The 15190-nt window shown below is 39.6% G+C and overlaps 2 protein-coding genes across 2 annotated transcripts; one reads left to right on the plus strand and one right to left on the minus strand.

Moving 5' to 3' along the window:
* The first annotated feature begins 472 nt into the window (after nucleotides 1-472).
* Nucleotides 473-5141, plus strand: LOC132855393 (gelsolin-like). Its single transcript, XM_060884295.1, has 15 exons — nucleotides 473-665; nucleotides 756-910; nucleotides 1012-1173; nucleotides 1303-1452; nucleotides 1561-1650; nucleotides 1748-1880; nucleotides 1999-2303; nucleotides 3052-3185; nucleotides 3388-3478; nucleotides 3829-3999; nucleotides 4092-4266; nucleotides 4355-4476; nucleotides 4589-4666; nucleotides 4751-4811; nucleotides 4972-5141. Exons 1-15 carry the CDS (start codon nucleotides 473-475, stop codon nucleotides 5139-5141), a joined length of 2190 nt encoding a protein of 729 aa, XP_060740278.1.
* LOC132855395 (transcription termination factor 1-like) lies at nucleotides 4904-15063 on the minus strand. Its single transcript, XM_060884312.1, has 10 exons — nucleotides 14984-15063; nucleotides 13040-13895; nucleotides 12772-12957; nucleotides 10695-10773; nucleotides 10471-10595; nucleotides 10169-10373; nucleotides 8713-8799; nucleotides 8107-8172; nucleotides 6887-6972; nucleotides 4904-5982 (listed from the first exon to the last, which is right to left on the minus strand). Exons 2-10 carry the CDS (start codon nucleotides 13845-13847, stop codon nucleotides 5747-5749), a joined length of 1878 nt encoding a protein of 625 aa, XP_060740295.1. The 5' UTR covers nucleotides 13848-13895; nucleotides 14984-15063; the 3' UTR covers nucleotides 4904-5746.
* Nucleotides 15064-15190: the final 127 nt, after the last annotated feature.

The following is a 15190-nucleotide window of genomic DNA, read 5'->3' on the forward strand; positions in this document are numbered from 1 at the left end:
TGGTAGAGAAACATAATACCTGGCTGTAGAAAAGGAATATGATGGGTGTGGTACGTCCTTAATAGCAAAGAATAAAGCACCCCGTGCAGGGTAGGCATGCCTGCTGTTCTGTTTCTCCTCAGCTCATCCTGAACAACTCAACTAACGCACACGCATATCTGTGTTCAGCAACAGGTAGGTGAAATCAGATTGTTATTGTTACTGTATATCTGAAGTGACTTTGCTTGATCTATTCTTCATGTTTTGAATGAGATTGCATTCACGATCTGAAATATATATGCTTTAATTTTAAGGTGGATGTCATTTGAATAAAACAAAATTAAGCTCCTTAGCGGTTTTATGTAGATTTGTGAAAATATATAAATAGAATATAATGAGTAGAATTGATGCTTTTATTTTGCAAACACCAGGCATTTAGACTACAGATCACTCATACTTGCTGTACAACTGTCTAAAAGTCTTCTCTTGAAGCATGGTTTATCATCCTGAGTTTAAGAAGGCAGGACAGCAACCTGGTCTGCAGGTATGGAGGATTGAGAAAATGGACTTGGTGGCACTACCTGAGAATTTTTATGGGAGCTTCTATACAGGAGATACCTACATTGTGCTCAATACCATCAAACTACGTTTAGGAAGTCTACAATATGATCTTCATTTTTGGCAAGGTGAGACCATGATCTAAATAATACACATTATTTTATGTAATCTTCTTTAATATGTTCTAGTTAGACTTCACATTCCTTGTTGTTGTCCAGGTAATGTCTGCACTATAGATGAGAGTGCTGCAGCTGCTATTTTTGCTGTCCAAATGGATGACTATCTTGGAGGAACTCCTGTTCAGTATCGAGAGGTCCAGGGCCATGAATCGAAAACATTTGTAGGTTACTTCAAATCAGGGTTGAAGTACTTGGTAAGCAGGACTATATTTTTAAACATGATGACAAATGATGCGTAACTAGGACTGTCAATGAATTTAGTTTTGGGTTGTTGTTGTTTTTTTTAAAACCTCAGCAAGGTGGTGTGGCATCAGGGTTTAAACACATGGCCTCAAGCATGGCAGGAATACACAGAATCCTCCACGTAACAGGCCGACGATCAGTGAGGGCTACCGAGGTTCCTGTGAGCTGGGACAGCTTCAACCATGGAGATTGTTTCATTCTGGACCTTGGAGATGTAAGGGATCAAGCTTTAACTGAATGTTAATTCTTCCATATTTTATAGAATGTAAAAAGTAATGTTTATTAATTACCTTTTTTATTTCTTTTTTTTTCTTTTTTTTTTCTTTTGTTACGATGTAACCAGGAAATCTACCAATGGTGTGGCACAAAGAGCAATCACTTTGAAAGATTAAAAGCCACCAATGTTTCGAAGGGCATCCGTGATAACGAGCGAGCTGGACGAGCAAAACTGTATGTATGTGAAGAGGGATCAGAGGCTGATAAGATGCTTGAGGTACATTTGTCTAGCCACGAATAAACACATGAAATCTAGTTTAATGTTTATCATTCAGATCAGTTTTTTCAGTTACATTAGTTTCCCTCATGTCATGTCATTGTTAAGATTCTTGGACCAAAGCCTGAGCTTCCTGATTCAGACACTAATGACTCTGACACTGATTCATCCAATAAAAAGATGGCCAAGTTATACAAGGTAAGACTCAGCGAGTTTTATTTCTTTATCTGACTTGATATTGACTGAAATTATTACACTGTAAATGTATAAATGGTCATTAAAATCCAACTCTTAGGTGTCTGATGCCAGTGGAAATATGTCCATCACGTTGGTCGCGGCGGAGAATCCATTCTCTCAAAATGCACTGGAATCAACTGAATGTTTTATCTTGGACCATGGTTGCAATGGCAAGGTCTTTGTCTGGAAAGGTCTGGAAAAGCTGTTGTAGTTGTACATGTCACCTCTCATGTAATGTGCACCTTCTTTTGATTATTAGGCCATTAGGAAAGACATCTACCTGATTAAGTATTAATGAATCAATTACAGGTAAGGAAGCTAGCCCAGAGGAGAGGAGAGCAGGGATGAAGGCTGCAGACCAGTTCATCCAGAGAATGGGGTATCCGAAACACACTCAAGTTCAGAGCCTGCCTGAAAATGGGGAGACTCCGCTTTTTAAACAGTTCTTCAAATCCTGGCATGATGTGGCCCAGACTGAAGGAATGGGAAAGGGATATGTGTCCAACAAGATCGCTAAGATCAAGAAAGTACCATTTGATGCATCAATGCTCCATGTGTCGAGTGCTATGGCTGCTCAGTATAGGATGATGGACAATGGGGATGGAGAGAAAAAGGTGAAAATGTATGAAATATCCAGGAAAGTTTTTAAATAAAGATTTAGATATTAGTTCAACAAATAGTTTGGAACATGCCACAAGAACTCTCAGAATTAGACATCTATAAACATTGACTATGTACCTAGGAATACTATACACCTAACTTATTCACGTGAATCACGTGGCATTAGCACAATGTATAGAATTAGGATACAACAGCAAATGACCAGATCCGGTTCCAATCCGCACGGTGGCTTAGTAGTTAGCATGTTCACCTCACACCTCCAGGGTTGGGGGTTCGATTCCCGCCTCCGCCTTGTGTGTGTGGAGTTTGCATGTTCAAGCCTTGGGAGTTTCCTCCGGGTACTCCGGTTTCCTCCCCCAGTCCAAAGACATGCATGGTAGGTTGATTGGCATCTCTGGAAAATTGTCCGTAGTGTGTGAGTGAATGTGAGTGTGTGTGTGCCCTGCGATGGGTTGGCACTCCGTCCAGGGTGTATTCTACCTTGATGCCCAATGACGCCTGAGATAGGCACACGCTCCCCGTGACCCGAGGTAGTTCGGATAAGTGGTAGAAAATGAATGAATGAAGTTCTCTTTGAATTTACAGTATGCATCACCATATGACTGGCTGAATAGATAACTAGATGAGTGAGTAAGGTTGCTGTTAAAGTGCTCAATGTAAACATATGTAGTCTAATGAAATCCGTTCTTCAGAAGAAGACATTTACTAATGCAATCTTTAATTCCGTTTCTTTACATAAAGATTTGGCGTATCGAAGGATCCAACAAGGTGGACGTTGATCCCTCAACTTATGGGCAGTTCTATGGAGGAGACAGTTACATCATCCTGTACAACTATCAGCATGGGGGACGTCGAGGACAGATTATTTACATTTGGTGAGAAACAAAGACACTATCCTTTAACCATTCTCATGGTTATAAGGAGTGCATTTTGAATGGAAAGCTTGGGTGTGTGTGTCAGATGCTTTGTCTGGTCAGGTTACAAGTAATGGTATCCAACAAGATCAACTATCTGTATCACTTACACCCTTATTTGTATCCGTTGTACGACCTGGACGACTTTTCTTTGGTTACATAGGCAGGGAGAGGATTCTAGCAAAGATGAGAAAGGAGCTTCCTCCATTTTGGCCACTCAGTTGGATGAGGAACTGGGGGGAGGAGCAGTGCAGGTGACTGACTGGTTTACTACAATATATTTATAACTACATCCTACATCATAACTTAGATAGATTTAATAATGCCATGGTTTAATAATTAGTACCTGGGTACATGTTTCTGCAATGGTTGTCTTCTTTTCACTTATGATCACTTATGATATCACAGTGGAACATGCTGGGAAGCTTAGTCTTTACTATAACACAGAGGAAGGTGCTGCATTTAAAATTTTAGTTATATACAATAAGAAAAGCTTTAAAAATTCAAGCAGTTCAATGATCGCAAATCTGTAGTTTATTTGTTATTAAGAGTCTAGAAGAAAAATGGATTTAAATGCACTTATATTTTCATTTTCCGACATTAGGTCCACGTGATTCAAGGCAAGGAGCCGGACCATCTTATGAGTCTTTTTGGATCCCAACCAATGGTGGTTTACAAAGGTGGGACTTCCAGAGAAGGTGGTCAGTCAAAAGCATCAACAATCCGCTTTTTTCAAGTTAGGTCCAACACTGCCTTGAAATCACGGGCCATTGAGGTAAGTCGATCGAATAGATTGATGAACTTGTGTCAATATTGTGCTGTTAGAAAAATAGTTATATTTATTGATTTATTTCATCCCAAAAAAAGGTAGATCCAGTGGCCTCTAACCTTAATTCCAATGATGTGTTTGTTTTGCTCAACCCATCTGACTCGGTGCTATGGGTTGGTCAAGGTGCCAGTGATGTTGAGAAGTGTGGAGCTAAACAGCTCAGTGAGATTTTAGGGGTGCAGGTTTCTGAAGTGAAAGAAGGTGAAGAAGGAGGTACGGCAGCTGAAATGTCCTCTATGACATCTATGATATTACTATTGTAAAATAGCTATTTATTTTCATTCCCATTTTTATTTTTAAGATCGATTCTGGGAAGTACTTGGAGGGAAAACAGAATATCGCACATCTGAAAGACTGAAAAGCAAAATGGACTCTCATCCTCCACGTCTGTTTGCTTGCTCGAACAAAACCGGACAGTTTCGTGTGAGTGACTTGTGAACCGTCGTCTTTCTACGTGGTGAAAAATAGCCAGCAGTGGTGTGCATCATTTACTATATCACTTGCTGTGGATTAAAATGAAAGCTTTTCCCTTTAGATCGAGGAAGTACCAGGGGAGATGACTCAAGACGATCTGGCTCCTGATGATGTCATGATCCTGGACACGTGGGATGAGGTAAAAGTTTAAGCAGCACCAAGAACAAAACCCAGGTTGTGTACAGCTATAACCAGTGTGATGAAGCTTCTGTTTACTTCCAAGGTCTTTGTTTGGATTGGAAAAGAGGCCAATGAGGAAGAAAAAACAGAAGCTGTTGCATCAGGTGAGGCTTTTATTATTAATTTTTTTTTTTTTTAAATAAACTGTACGTCATAAAATAGACTTTCAAGTTTTCGGGTACCCATTTTTTAAATTGGTTTTCTAGCTGTTCTATGCTGAATACATGGAATTGTTTTTTGGAACTCTGTGCATTTTCTCTTAAGCTGTCCGATACATCGAAACCCATCCTGCTGTCAGAGACAAGAGGACTCCTGTTGTGAAGATAACGCAAGGTTTTGAGCCTCCCACATTCACAGGGTGGTTCCTGGGATGGGATTACGATTACTGGAGCTTGGACACACTGGACCGGGCTATAGCTGCTCTGAAGCACTGAAGCAATTCGCTTAAGTCAAGTCTAGTTCAGATTATTAATTACATTTTTTATTAATCTACAGGTATCAAAATATCAAACAGCATGGTAACTTGCTGCATACTTCTTAGATTTAAAAATTACAAAATATATTACGATGTTTTTTTACGGTTAAATTTTACAATCAACACTAAAATTATTCATATTAATAAAACATAAGAAAATAATAACCAACAATCACACATTGTTTGTAATCTGGAGTAAAAATATTAAATATTGTGAATTATTGTCAGTTCTGCTCCAAATCATTACAGATTTTATTAGATAACATGTTGGGATGAAGTTTTTTTTTCAAAGGAATGAGCTGCAAAAACATTATTACTTTTGGTACATGCAAATTCCACATTTAAAGTAACCTTTAAAAAAATTGATACCTAAAAAGTTCGGTTACCTCTCAAATAAACAAACGTATTCAAACCTGAAGAGTAAACACATCAATGTAGAACTGTAGAAGCGTCTTATTCAGTAAAAACAAAAAAAAACAAAAAAAAGCTGAGCTCTTTGCTCCTGTACAATGCTGTTACACAGCTTTTTAGTCTTAAAAAAAAAATACTTTATACACACGTCCTTTACTGGGATTCTTTTTCCTTTATGCCTTTTTTGTCGTCATTGTCAACATCCTTCTCTGCCTCCTCCAAATCGTCATCATCCACATCTTCATCCTCATTAATGTCCTGAAAGATGTCTGAGAGAAGATAGCTCTCGTCATCATTTTCTGTATGCTGTGTCTCTTCCAAGTCCTTGTGGGCCAGAAGCTTCTTCTCGAGGTCTGGTAAAACCTTCTCATACAGATAGTCAACGATATCTGGGGAAAAATTTCAATACAGAAGTGTAAGAGAGTCAACATGATGTCTTTTCACTATAGAAGTTTGTGCTCTGTCCAGTGCAAAAAGTAAAATACATGATTTATTTGAAAAAAGAAAAAAGAAATAAATAAATAAAACATCTACTGTATAAACATTAGGGATGAGCGAGTACAGCATTATCTGTATCTGTTAACCATATGAATTATCCGTATCTGTATCTGCACTCGGAGTGGGTGGGGCATAATCCGGAAGTAGGCGGTGCTTGTCTTGAAATGGGCGGGGCTTTAACTGGTAATAATTAATTTGGTAATAGAAATAACCACGTCTGAACGAACCCACGTTTACCAGAACTCTACTGGTTAGTAAGTACGTATTATTAACGTTACAACCCGAAGTAAAAAGCCGAAGAAACCCTAAACGTTAACGGAAAAGACCCGCGAACCCGAGTGACTGAGGGAGAGACAGAGAGCTGTTCTGTGTGTGACTGTGAGTGAGCAGAGCGAGACACAGCAACACAATACATCTGTATGTGTGTAGGGGAGGGGCGCTGTGACTAGCCTATCACAGAACGCTGACACAATCAGCTACCCAATGATGATTTTCATTCAATCCGAGCACAGATATTGACTCGTATTACTCATATAATACTCGTACTCGGCAGAAGTGCTTTATCCGCTCATCTCTAATAAACATAATACAAGTTCTTGGGGTTATGGTTAGCCATCCTATCCCATCTTATAATCTTAACTAAATATGAAAAAATAAGATAAAACAAAAAAAAATCTAAAGCAAAAAATATATAAATAAATAAATACAATACAATTGTGCTGAAAGATAAAGTGGGGATCTTGTGAAATGATCCAATCCTAGTGTCTTTAAATGAGAACTAAACAAAAATCTTACCCGCAAAACACTTTCTTTGCCAATCAGGGACATGGCACACTTTTAGTTTGTGCCATTTTCGTTGCACGTATGCAGGAGGTACGTCCCTGTTGAGAAAGAAAACCAGCACAACAGGAGGTGAACAAGCACCGTTTAGGATTTAAGATCTTTTATGAACTTAACATAAAACCTCTAAACAAACTGAATGATAAACAGTCATGAGGTACGTCCTAAATCCCTGTAGATATCAGATATTTAGGAAGATACAGCTACAGAGTTACAGCTAGGTCCAAAAAAGCTATTTTCTAAATAAATTACTAAATGTAATTTATTTATCTACAAGATATAATTTTAGGAAGGTCAGTCAGACGACAAAAGGCCGAATCAGAAGACAAAAAATGTTTTTTTTACAATGATGTGCTTTTTTTTTTCTTCATATAAAGCAAACTGCAGAATATCTACAAGATAGAACCAATATTTACGTAACAAAAACATATTTAGAAAAAACATAGAACCAAAAACTGTAATCCATAATTTGTTTTGTTTGTATATCCTTAATTTTGTATTTATTATTTACAATGTAAAATTATTCAAATGGACTTTTTTTTTGTTTAAAGGTAATCCATCTGTTTTTCCACCATGTAAAATATAATGTCTATTTATACTAATGTTATTTTTCCATGTAGCCCACAAGCATATTTTCTTCACCTCAAATTCCTAAATGAAACCAAATTTCTTCATTGCATCAATGATCCACGCAATTTTGGTGCTTTGTGCAACATAATACCTACAGTACAGTATGTAAAAGCCACGTGTGAGTGTGTGTATGGATACGTCCTTATACCAACACACACACCACTGGGTCTAATCTAATAACTTTCTAAACCTACTGTTTTAAATATATTAACCCTAAATGTTAGCAATAAAATAGGACTAGAAGGATATTTTTCACTTTATTTGAACAGTTCTGTTGGGGCAAGAAATTCAAGAACTAAAATTAAATTCTATATAAAACTTATACATTCTTTATCTCTATATATGTGAACTGAAATGGTTTTATTTTCTGAGCCATAGCTATCAGGTGTAATAGCTTTCCAAACCTATTATTTTATTATATTAATCCCACACACACACACACACACACACACACACAAAACACGTTATAAATGTTGCTACCACATGTAGACATCTGAGATAAATAATTAAAATTCTATAATATATATATTCTCTATGAGCTTTACCCAATCACTGCTGTCAGGTCCTCCCAGTTGACATGGGCAGCATCATCTACATCCATTTCATACATCCTGTGGAGAAGACAGTGGACATTTACAAACACACACACACACACACATTATTAGGAGCAGAAATGGCTCTGGACCAACAGTATGCACTAACGTACATTACCTCTGTGTTATCGTCAGTACAGTGTAGCAGTGAGTGACGGTGATGTAGCAGTGAGTGACGGTGATGTAGCAGTGAGTGACGGTGATGTAGCAGTGAGTGACGGTGATGTAGCAGTGAGTGACGGTGATGTAGCAGTGAGTGACGGTGATGTAGCAGTGAGTGACGGTGATGTAGCAGTGAGTGACGGTGATGCAGCAGTGAGTGACGGTGATGCAGCAGTGAGTGACGGTGATGCAGCAGTGAGTGACGGTGATGTAGCAGTGAGTGACGGTGATGTAGCAGTGAGTGACGGTGATGTAGCAGTGAGTGACGGTGATGTAGCAGTGAGTGACGGTGATGCAGCAGTGAGTGACGGTGATGCAGCAGTGAGTGACGGTGATGTAGCAGTGAGTGACGGTGATGTAGCAGTGAGTGATATAATCAGTAGGCCTACTATGCACCTTTTTATCAGTTTAACTTGGACATCAAGAGATTTCTTCTCTGTGGCCACCGCTCCGAAAGACATTTTCACTGCTAATATTGCCATCCTAAAATAAACAAATAAAAAAAAATTAATAAAAGATAGATAGATAATACTCTTACTCCAATGTTAGTCCAATAACACTGAAAGTATTCATCACCTGCAGTTAAATACATCAAAAACAGTAGCAATGTTTTTCACCAAGTCCAACAATAAGTTCAGTGTTGAGCCAGATGTTTTTGTGTCAGGGGAAAGGCTACGGATTGTGTCAGAGTACAAATATTTGGGGATTTTAATTGATTCAAAGTTGTCTTTTAAATCGCATGTAAAAAAGGTCTGTAATAATTAAATTCAACCTCAGTAACTTCAGACACATTCGCCATCAAATGTCTACACAGGCAGCAAAAATGTACATGCAGTCTATGGTTTTTTCACATATCTCTTACTGTTTGCCCGTTTGGTCACAGGCTAGTGTTACAACTCTGAAACCACTTCAGTCACTTTACAAACAAACTGTAAAAAATCTGGATAAAAAAAATCAAACATTTCTCATTATTGTCCAATATTACAAAAATATAGATTACTCAGCTGGGAAAAGCATGGTAAAATTCTCAAATCTATGTCTTGTTTATAAAATTATTCATGGTTTATCATCCCCTCCCCTCCATCAGTTTGTCAACATCCGAACAGCTGATCATCGTAGAACCAGAGGTGCAGTGAGGGGAGATTGCATCATTCCCTTTAGGAAAAGTGTATTTGGCCAAACCGCTTTTTCTGTTCGAGCTGCTACTCAGTGGAACCTTAAACCCCTATAAACATCAGAAACCTGAACACGTATAGTACATTTAAGATCCAGTTAAAGAAGTGGTTCGTTATTAACCAGAGCTGTCAACATTAGCTTAGTTTTTGACCTGCTCGTGTTGCCCCCTGATGGTTTTTTTGTTTATTGTGTGTGTGTTCATGTATTTGTCTGATGTTTGTTTGATTGCCGGCGTCTTGTGTTTCTAATTTACATCATAGCTAATACTTACAGTAGTACTTTTATTAAATGTATTGTAGCTTTATTGTTATTTCAATATGTACTTTTATTTACTTTTATCTTTTTTAGGGTGACTATTACCATCTGTCTAGGGACTACAGGTGAAAAATAGCCATCTGGCTAACTCTGGCATATTGACAGAAATGTTTATTAATATGCATTGTCCCTGTAATAAATAAATAAACAAATAAACAAACAAAATTCGCGAGTTTACTACAATATTAGGAAAGGGGGCAGGGCTTCCAGTTGTTTTCAAAACACTAGCAAAAAAAAAACCTTGTTATTTTCCACATGCATTACTGTGTTATGTTTGTGGTGAAATCATTTTACACAAAGAAACAAAAAAAAAAAAAAAAAATCTCCAGGAATCAACAAATGCAATCGTGATGTTTCTCACCATTTCTCCCTGCACTGAGACCATGAGCGAGTTTTCACCCTCTTGGCGATTTTCTGTAACGGGAGCCTTTTATACAAGGTTTCCTTCATCACTCTTATGTTCCTGTTACTGTTGGCTGTGCCTGGGATCTGACTCACTATATAATCACGTACAGCACGCAAGAGTCTCTGTACCTCCTTCTTGGACCAGGGGCCTTCCTTATTAGCTGGAGAACAACAGAACAGGCACAGAAGCAAAATTGCAATTATGTGCAAATGTCATCATGTTATCGAAGTTTTTTCTTTTCTTTTCATTTAATTTACCGAGCTGCGTGTAACGTTTCTGGAGCGAGAAGGCACTTCGACCGGTCAACTCGGAAATCTTCTTCCAATTATTCCCGTGTAAAGTGTGCAACTTGTTCAATGTGTGAAGTTCTGCCTTTGTAAACCTTCACACACAAAAAATATATGGCAACCTATGGCAATAAACACACAACATTTAATCATTTCTAATGAGCAGATTCTCAGACACATGAAACGGTTCTTACTCTCCCTGGTAGTTTTGCTCATCAAACATTCTCCTTCCTCGAGCATAAACGTAATAGCAGGATCTGGGAATGCCTTCCGCTGTTAGAAAATAGATTGGACAAATTCAAATTTGAAAGTACATACAAACTACTTAAATTTGCCTTTTAAAGTAACTCTCTGACTCACTCACTCACTCTCTGACTCACTCACTCACTCTCTGACTCACTCACTCACTCTCTCTCTGACTCACTCACTCACTCTCTCTCTGACTCACTCACTCACTCTCTCTCTGACTCACTCACTCACTCTCTCTCTGACTCACTCACTCACTCTCTCTCTGACTCACTCACTCACTCTCTCTCTGACTCACTCACTCACTCTCTCTCTGACTCTCTGACTCACTCACTTACTCTCACTCTGACTCACTCACTCTCTGACTCACTCACTCACTCTCTGACTCACTCACTCACTCTCTGACTCACTCACTCACTCTCTGACTCACTCACTCACTCTCTGACTCACTCACTCACTCTCTGACTCACTCACTCACTCTGACTCACTCACTCACTCTCTGACTCACTCACTCACTCACTCTCTGACTCACTCACTCACTCACTCTCTGACTCACTCACTCTCTGACTCACTCACTCTCTGACTCACTCACTCACTCTCTGACTCACTCACTCACTCTCTCTCTGACTCACTCACTCACTCACTCACTCTCTGACTCACTCACTCTCTGACTCACTCACTCACTCTCTGACTCACTCACTCACTCTCTGACTCACTCACTCACTCTCTGACTCACTCACTCACTCTCTGACTCACTCACTCACTCTCTGACTCACTCACTCACTCTCTCTCTGACTCACTCACTCACTCACTCTCTCTCTGACTCACTCACTCACTCACTCTCTGACTCACTCACTCACTCTCTCTCTGACTCACTCACTCACTCTCTGACTCACTCACTCACTCTCTGACTCACTCACTCTCTCTCTGACTCACTCACTCACTCACTCTCTCTCTGACTCACTCACTCACTCACTCTCTGACTCACTCACTCACTCTCTCTCTGACTCACTCACTCACTCTCTGACTCACTCACTCACTCTCTGACTCACTCACTCTCTGACTCACTCACTCTCTGACTCACTCACTCTCTGACTCACTCACTCTCTGACTCACTCACTCTCTGACTCACTCACTCTCTGACTCACTCACTCTGACTCACTCACTCTGACTCACTCACTCACTCTCTCTGACTCACTCTCTGACTCACTCACTCTGACTCACTCACTCTCTGACTCACTCACTCTCTGACTCACTCACTCTCTGACTCACTCACTCTCTGACTCACTCACTCTCTGACTCACTCACTCACTCACTCTCTGACTCACTCACTCACTCACTCTCTGACTCACTCACTCACTCACTCTCTGACTCACTCACTCTCTGACTCACTCACTCTCTGACTCACTCACTCACTCTCTGACTCACTCACTCACTCTCTGACTCACTCACTCACTCTCTGACTCACTCACTCACTCTCTGACTCACTCACTCACTCTCTGACTCACTCACTCACTCTCTGACTCACTCACTCACTCTCTGACTCACTCACTCACTCTCTGACTCACTCACTCACTCTCTGACTCACTCACTCACTCTCTGACTCACTCACTCACTCTCTGACTCACTCACTCACTCTCTGACTCACTCACTCACTCTCTGACTCACTCACTCACTCTCTGACTCACTCACTCACTCTCTGACTCACTCACTCACTCTCTGACTCACTCACTCACTCTCTGACTCACTCACTCACTCTCTGACTCACTCACTCACTCTCTGACTCACTCACTCACTCTCTGACTCACTCACTCACTCTCTGACTCACTCACTCACTCTCTGACTCACTCACTCACTCTCTGACTCACTCACTCACTCTCTGACTCACTCACTCACTCTCTGACTCACTCACTCACTTCTGTCTGACTCACTCACTGTCTGTCTGTCTGACTCTCTGACTCCCTCTCTGACTCCCTCCTACTCTCCGACCCACTCACTCACTCACTCACTCACTGATAGACTCACCTATCCTTTCAAAGAATTTGTGCAGGCCTTTGAGCTTCTTTATATTCTCCTGTTCCTGTTCAAAGCGATGTGTGAAAAACAATTTGGTGGCGCTGTCTATTGCAGTGAGAGTCATGAAGTCTCTGACGTTCTGCCTCAGCTTCTCGTTTTCTTGTGCAGTGAACCGGCCGTGACTCAAAGAGATACCTAGCGACAAAGAAAAAATAAAAGCCCCCTTATTAAAATGTCCAAACATTTTGACATCAACCCACCAACCTGTTACACTTACCCTGTTTTCTGAATTCTTGAAATCTTGGCAAGTCGTATTTTATCATCTTGTTGATGCTCACCGGCTCCTTTGACTCGATATCAGGAATAAATTCTTTCAGCTCCTTCAAACATTTTGCATCGATCTCTGTGAACGCTTCTGTTCGGATCCCTGTGTCCACTTCTTTGTCCTGACTAGTCCGAGTCTTTTCTCTCGTAGATGCAGACTTCGCCTTCTTACGCTTTTTCACTACAGATTTATTTTTCTTCTTCTTTTTCAGATCGTCATTGCTTTGTCTCTCTGACGTCACTGTTAAACTTCCTTCCTGTTCTGCTATATTCTCCTTTAATGCTTTCTCCTTCTTTTTCTTCTTCTTCATTGTCGGCGCTTCTTCACTCGTTTCGTTGCTTGGTGTCTCCGACTCTTGAGCTTTGTTCCCTTCCTTTGTCCTTTCTCTCTTTTTCTTTTTTCTCTGGGGCTCTTCTGTACTTGTAGAGAGCTCTGCATCCTCATTGTTGGTGTCTTCAGCATAACTTACATCCTCATTCTTTAATTTCTTTTTGTCGTCCAGGTGACCCTCACTATGCTGCTCTGTGGTACAATTATTCTCAGCTTGTTGCTCCGACAAACGTTTTCTCTTATGCTTCTTTTTTTTAGGCGTTTCTGAGGAACTTTCCAGGCTCATTGAAATGTCTGTTATGGGATTTTCGCTGTCTGTAGTTATTTGCAATTGATCTTTTTGAAGATTTTCATAGGTAAGTACACAGGCAGGCGCAGTTTCTAAATAAACGCCACTTTTACGCTTCTTCTTTTCCGTATTTTTGCCCATCTTCTTGCGTTTAACTGGACTCTTTATTCATGCTTCAGCATCTTGATTCTAAAAAGAAAATAAAGCCAAATATAATAAAGTAACATGATTCACACACAAAAAGAACATTTAATTCTCTAATCTGACTAGTCTTGAATGTGTGTCTCTGCCTTTAGTAATAATTCAAACTACAGTTTTGCACTCATTCTAATGTTATCATTTCTGTAGTAATAAATTACACAGGGGCTTAATAACCATGTTATTACTTTACAATAATAATAATAATAATAAAAAAAAAAACAATTATCAATACTGTAAATTTGTCTGTGAGGAAATGTTTAACATTTATGGAAGCAGTCACTAGTTTCAACAGTGTCTTGGTAACATAAGTCTGCGTTTTTTCTCCTTTATAACTTCAAGAGAATAAAAAACAACAAATAAAAACTAGAATGTGTAATTTATTAATACATAAAAGGTGTGTTAACTTTATACACTACAACATGGCTACTGGTGATGGCTACTTTCTTATAACAGGAATTTACATTGTGTTGTGTGAGGTGTATGTGTGTTGTGCCTGTGTATGTGTGTGTGAGGTGTATGTGTGTGTGTGAGGTGTAGGTGTGTGTATGTATGTGAGGTGTATGTATGTGAGGTGTATGTATGTGTATGTGTGTGTGTATGTGAGGTGTATGTATGTGTATGTGTATGTGAGGTGTATGTGTGTGCATGTGTATTTGTGTGAGGTATGTGTGTGTTGTGTGTGAGGTATGTGTTTGTGTGTTGCGTGTGAGGTGTATGTGTGTTGCGTGTGAGGTATATGTGTGAGGTATATGTGTGCGCGTGTGAGGTATATGTGTGTGCGTGTGAGGTATATGTGTGAGGTATATGTGTGTGCGTGTGAGGTATATGTGTGTGCGTGTGAGGTATATGTGTGTGCGTGTGAGGTATATGTGTGTGCGTGTGAGGTATATGTGTGTGCGTGTGAGGTATATGTGTGCGCGTGTGAGGTGTTTGTGGTCATTCACAATGCTGTTGACTTTCCACATGCAGCTACATACGAACTACGTATGTAGATTAAAAACTCACTGCAAACATTAAGTATCATGTTCAAACACAAACACAAACACAAACACAAACATACACACGACACAATTTACCTTCAAGTTCAATAATAAACTTCAGCGATGTTTTTATTCCAATTCAACACGAGGACACGCCGCTCTTATTCTACATCCGGAAGTCATGACAGCGCGGTACGCTGAATTAATAATAGTGACATCTAGTGTTTATCCTGAGTACAGCAGCGTCTTAGTGTCATTGATTGTGCTGGTTTTTATGAAAATAACAAAAAAAAAAACAATAAA

Source organism: Tachysurus vachellii, chromosome 12, assembly GCF_030014155.1.
Source record: "Tachysurus vachellii isolate PV-2020 chromosome 12, HZAU_Pvac_v1, whole genome shotgun sequence".
Classification (NCBI taxonomy): domain Eukaryota; kingdom Metazoa; phylum Chordata; class Actinopteri; order Siluriformes; family Bagridae; genus Tachysurus; species Tachysurus vachellii.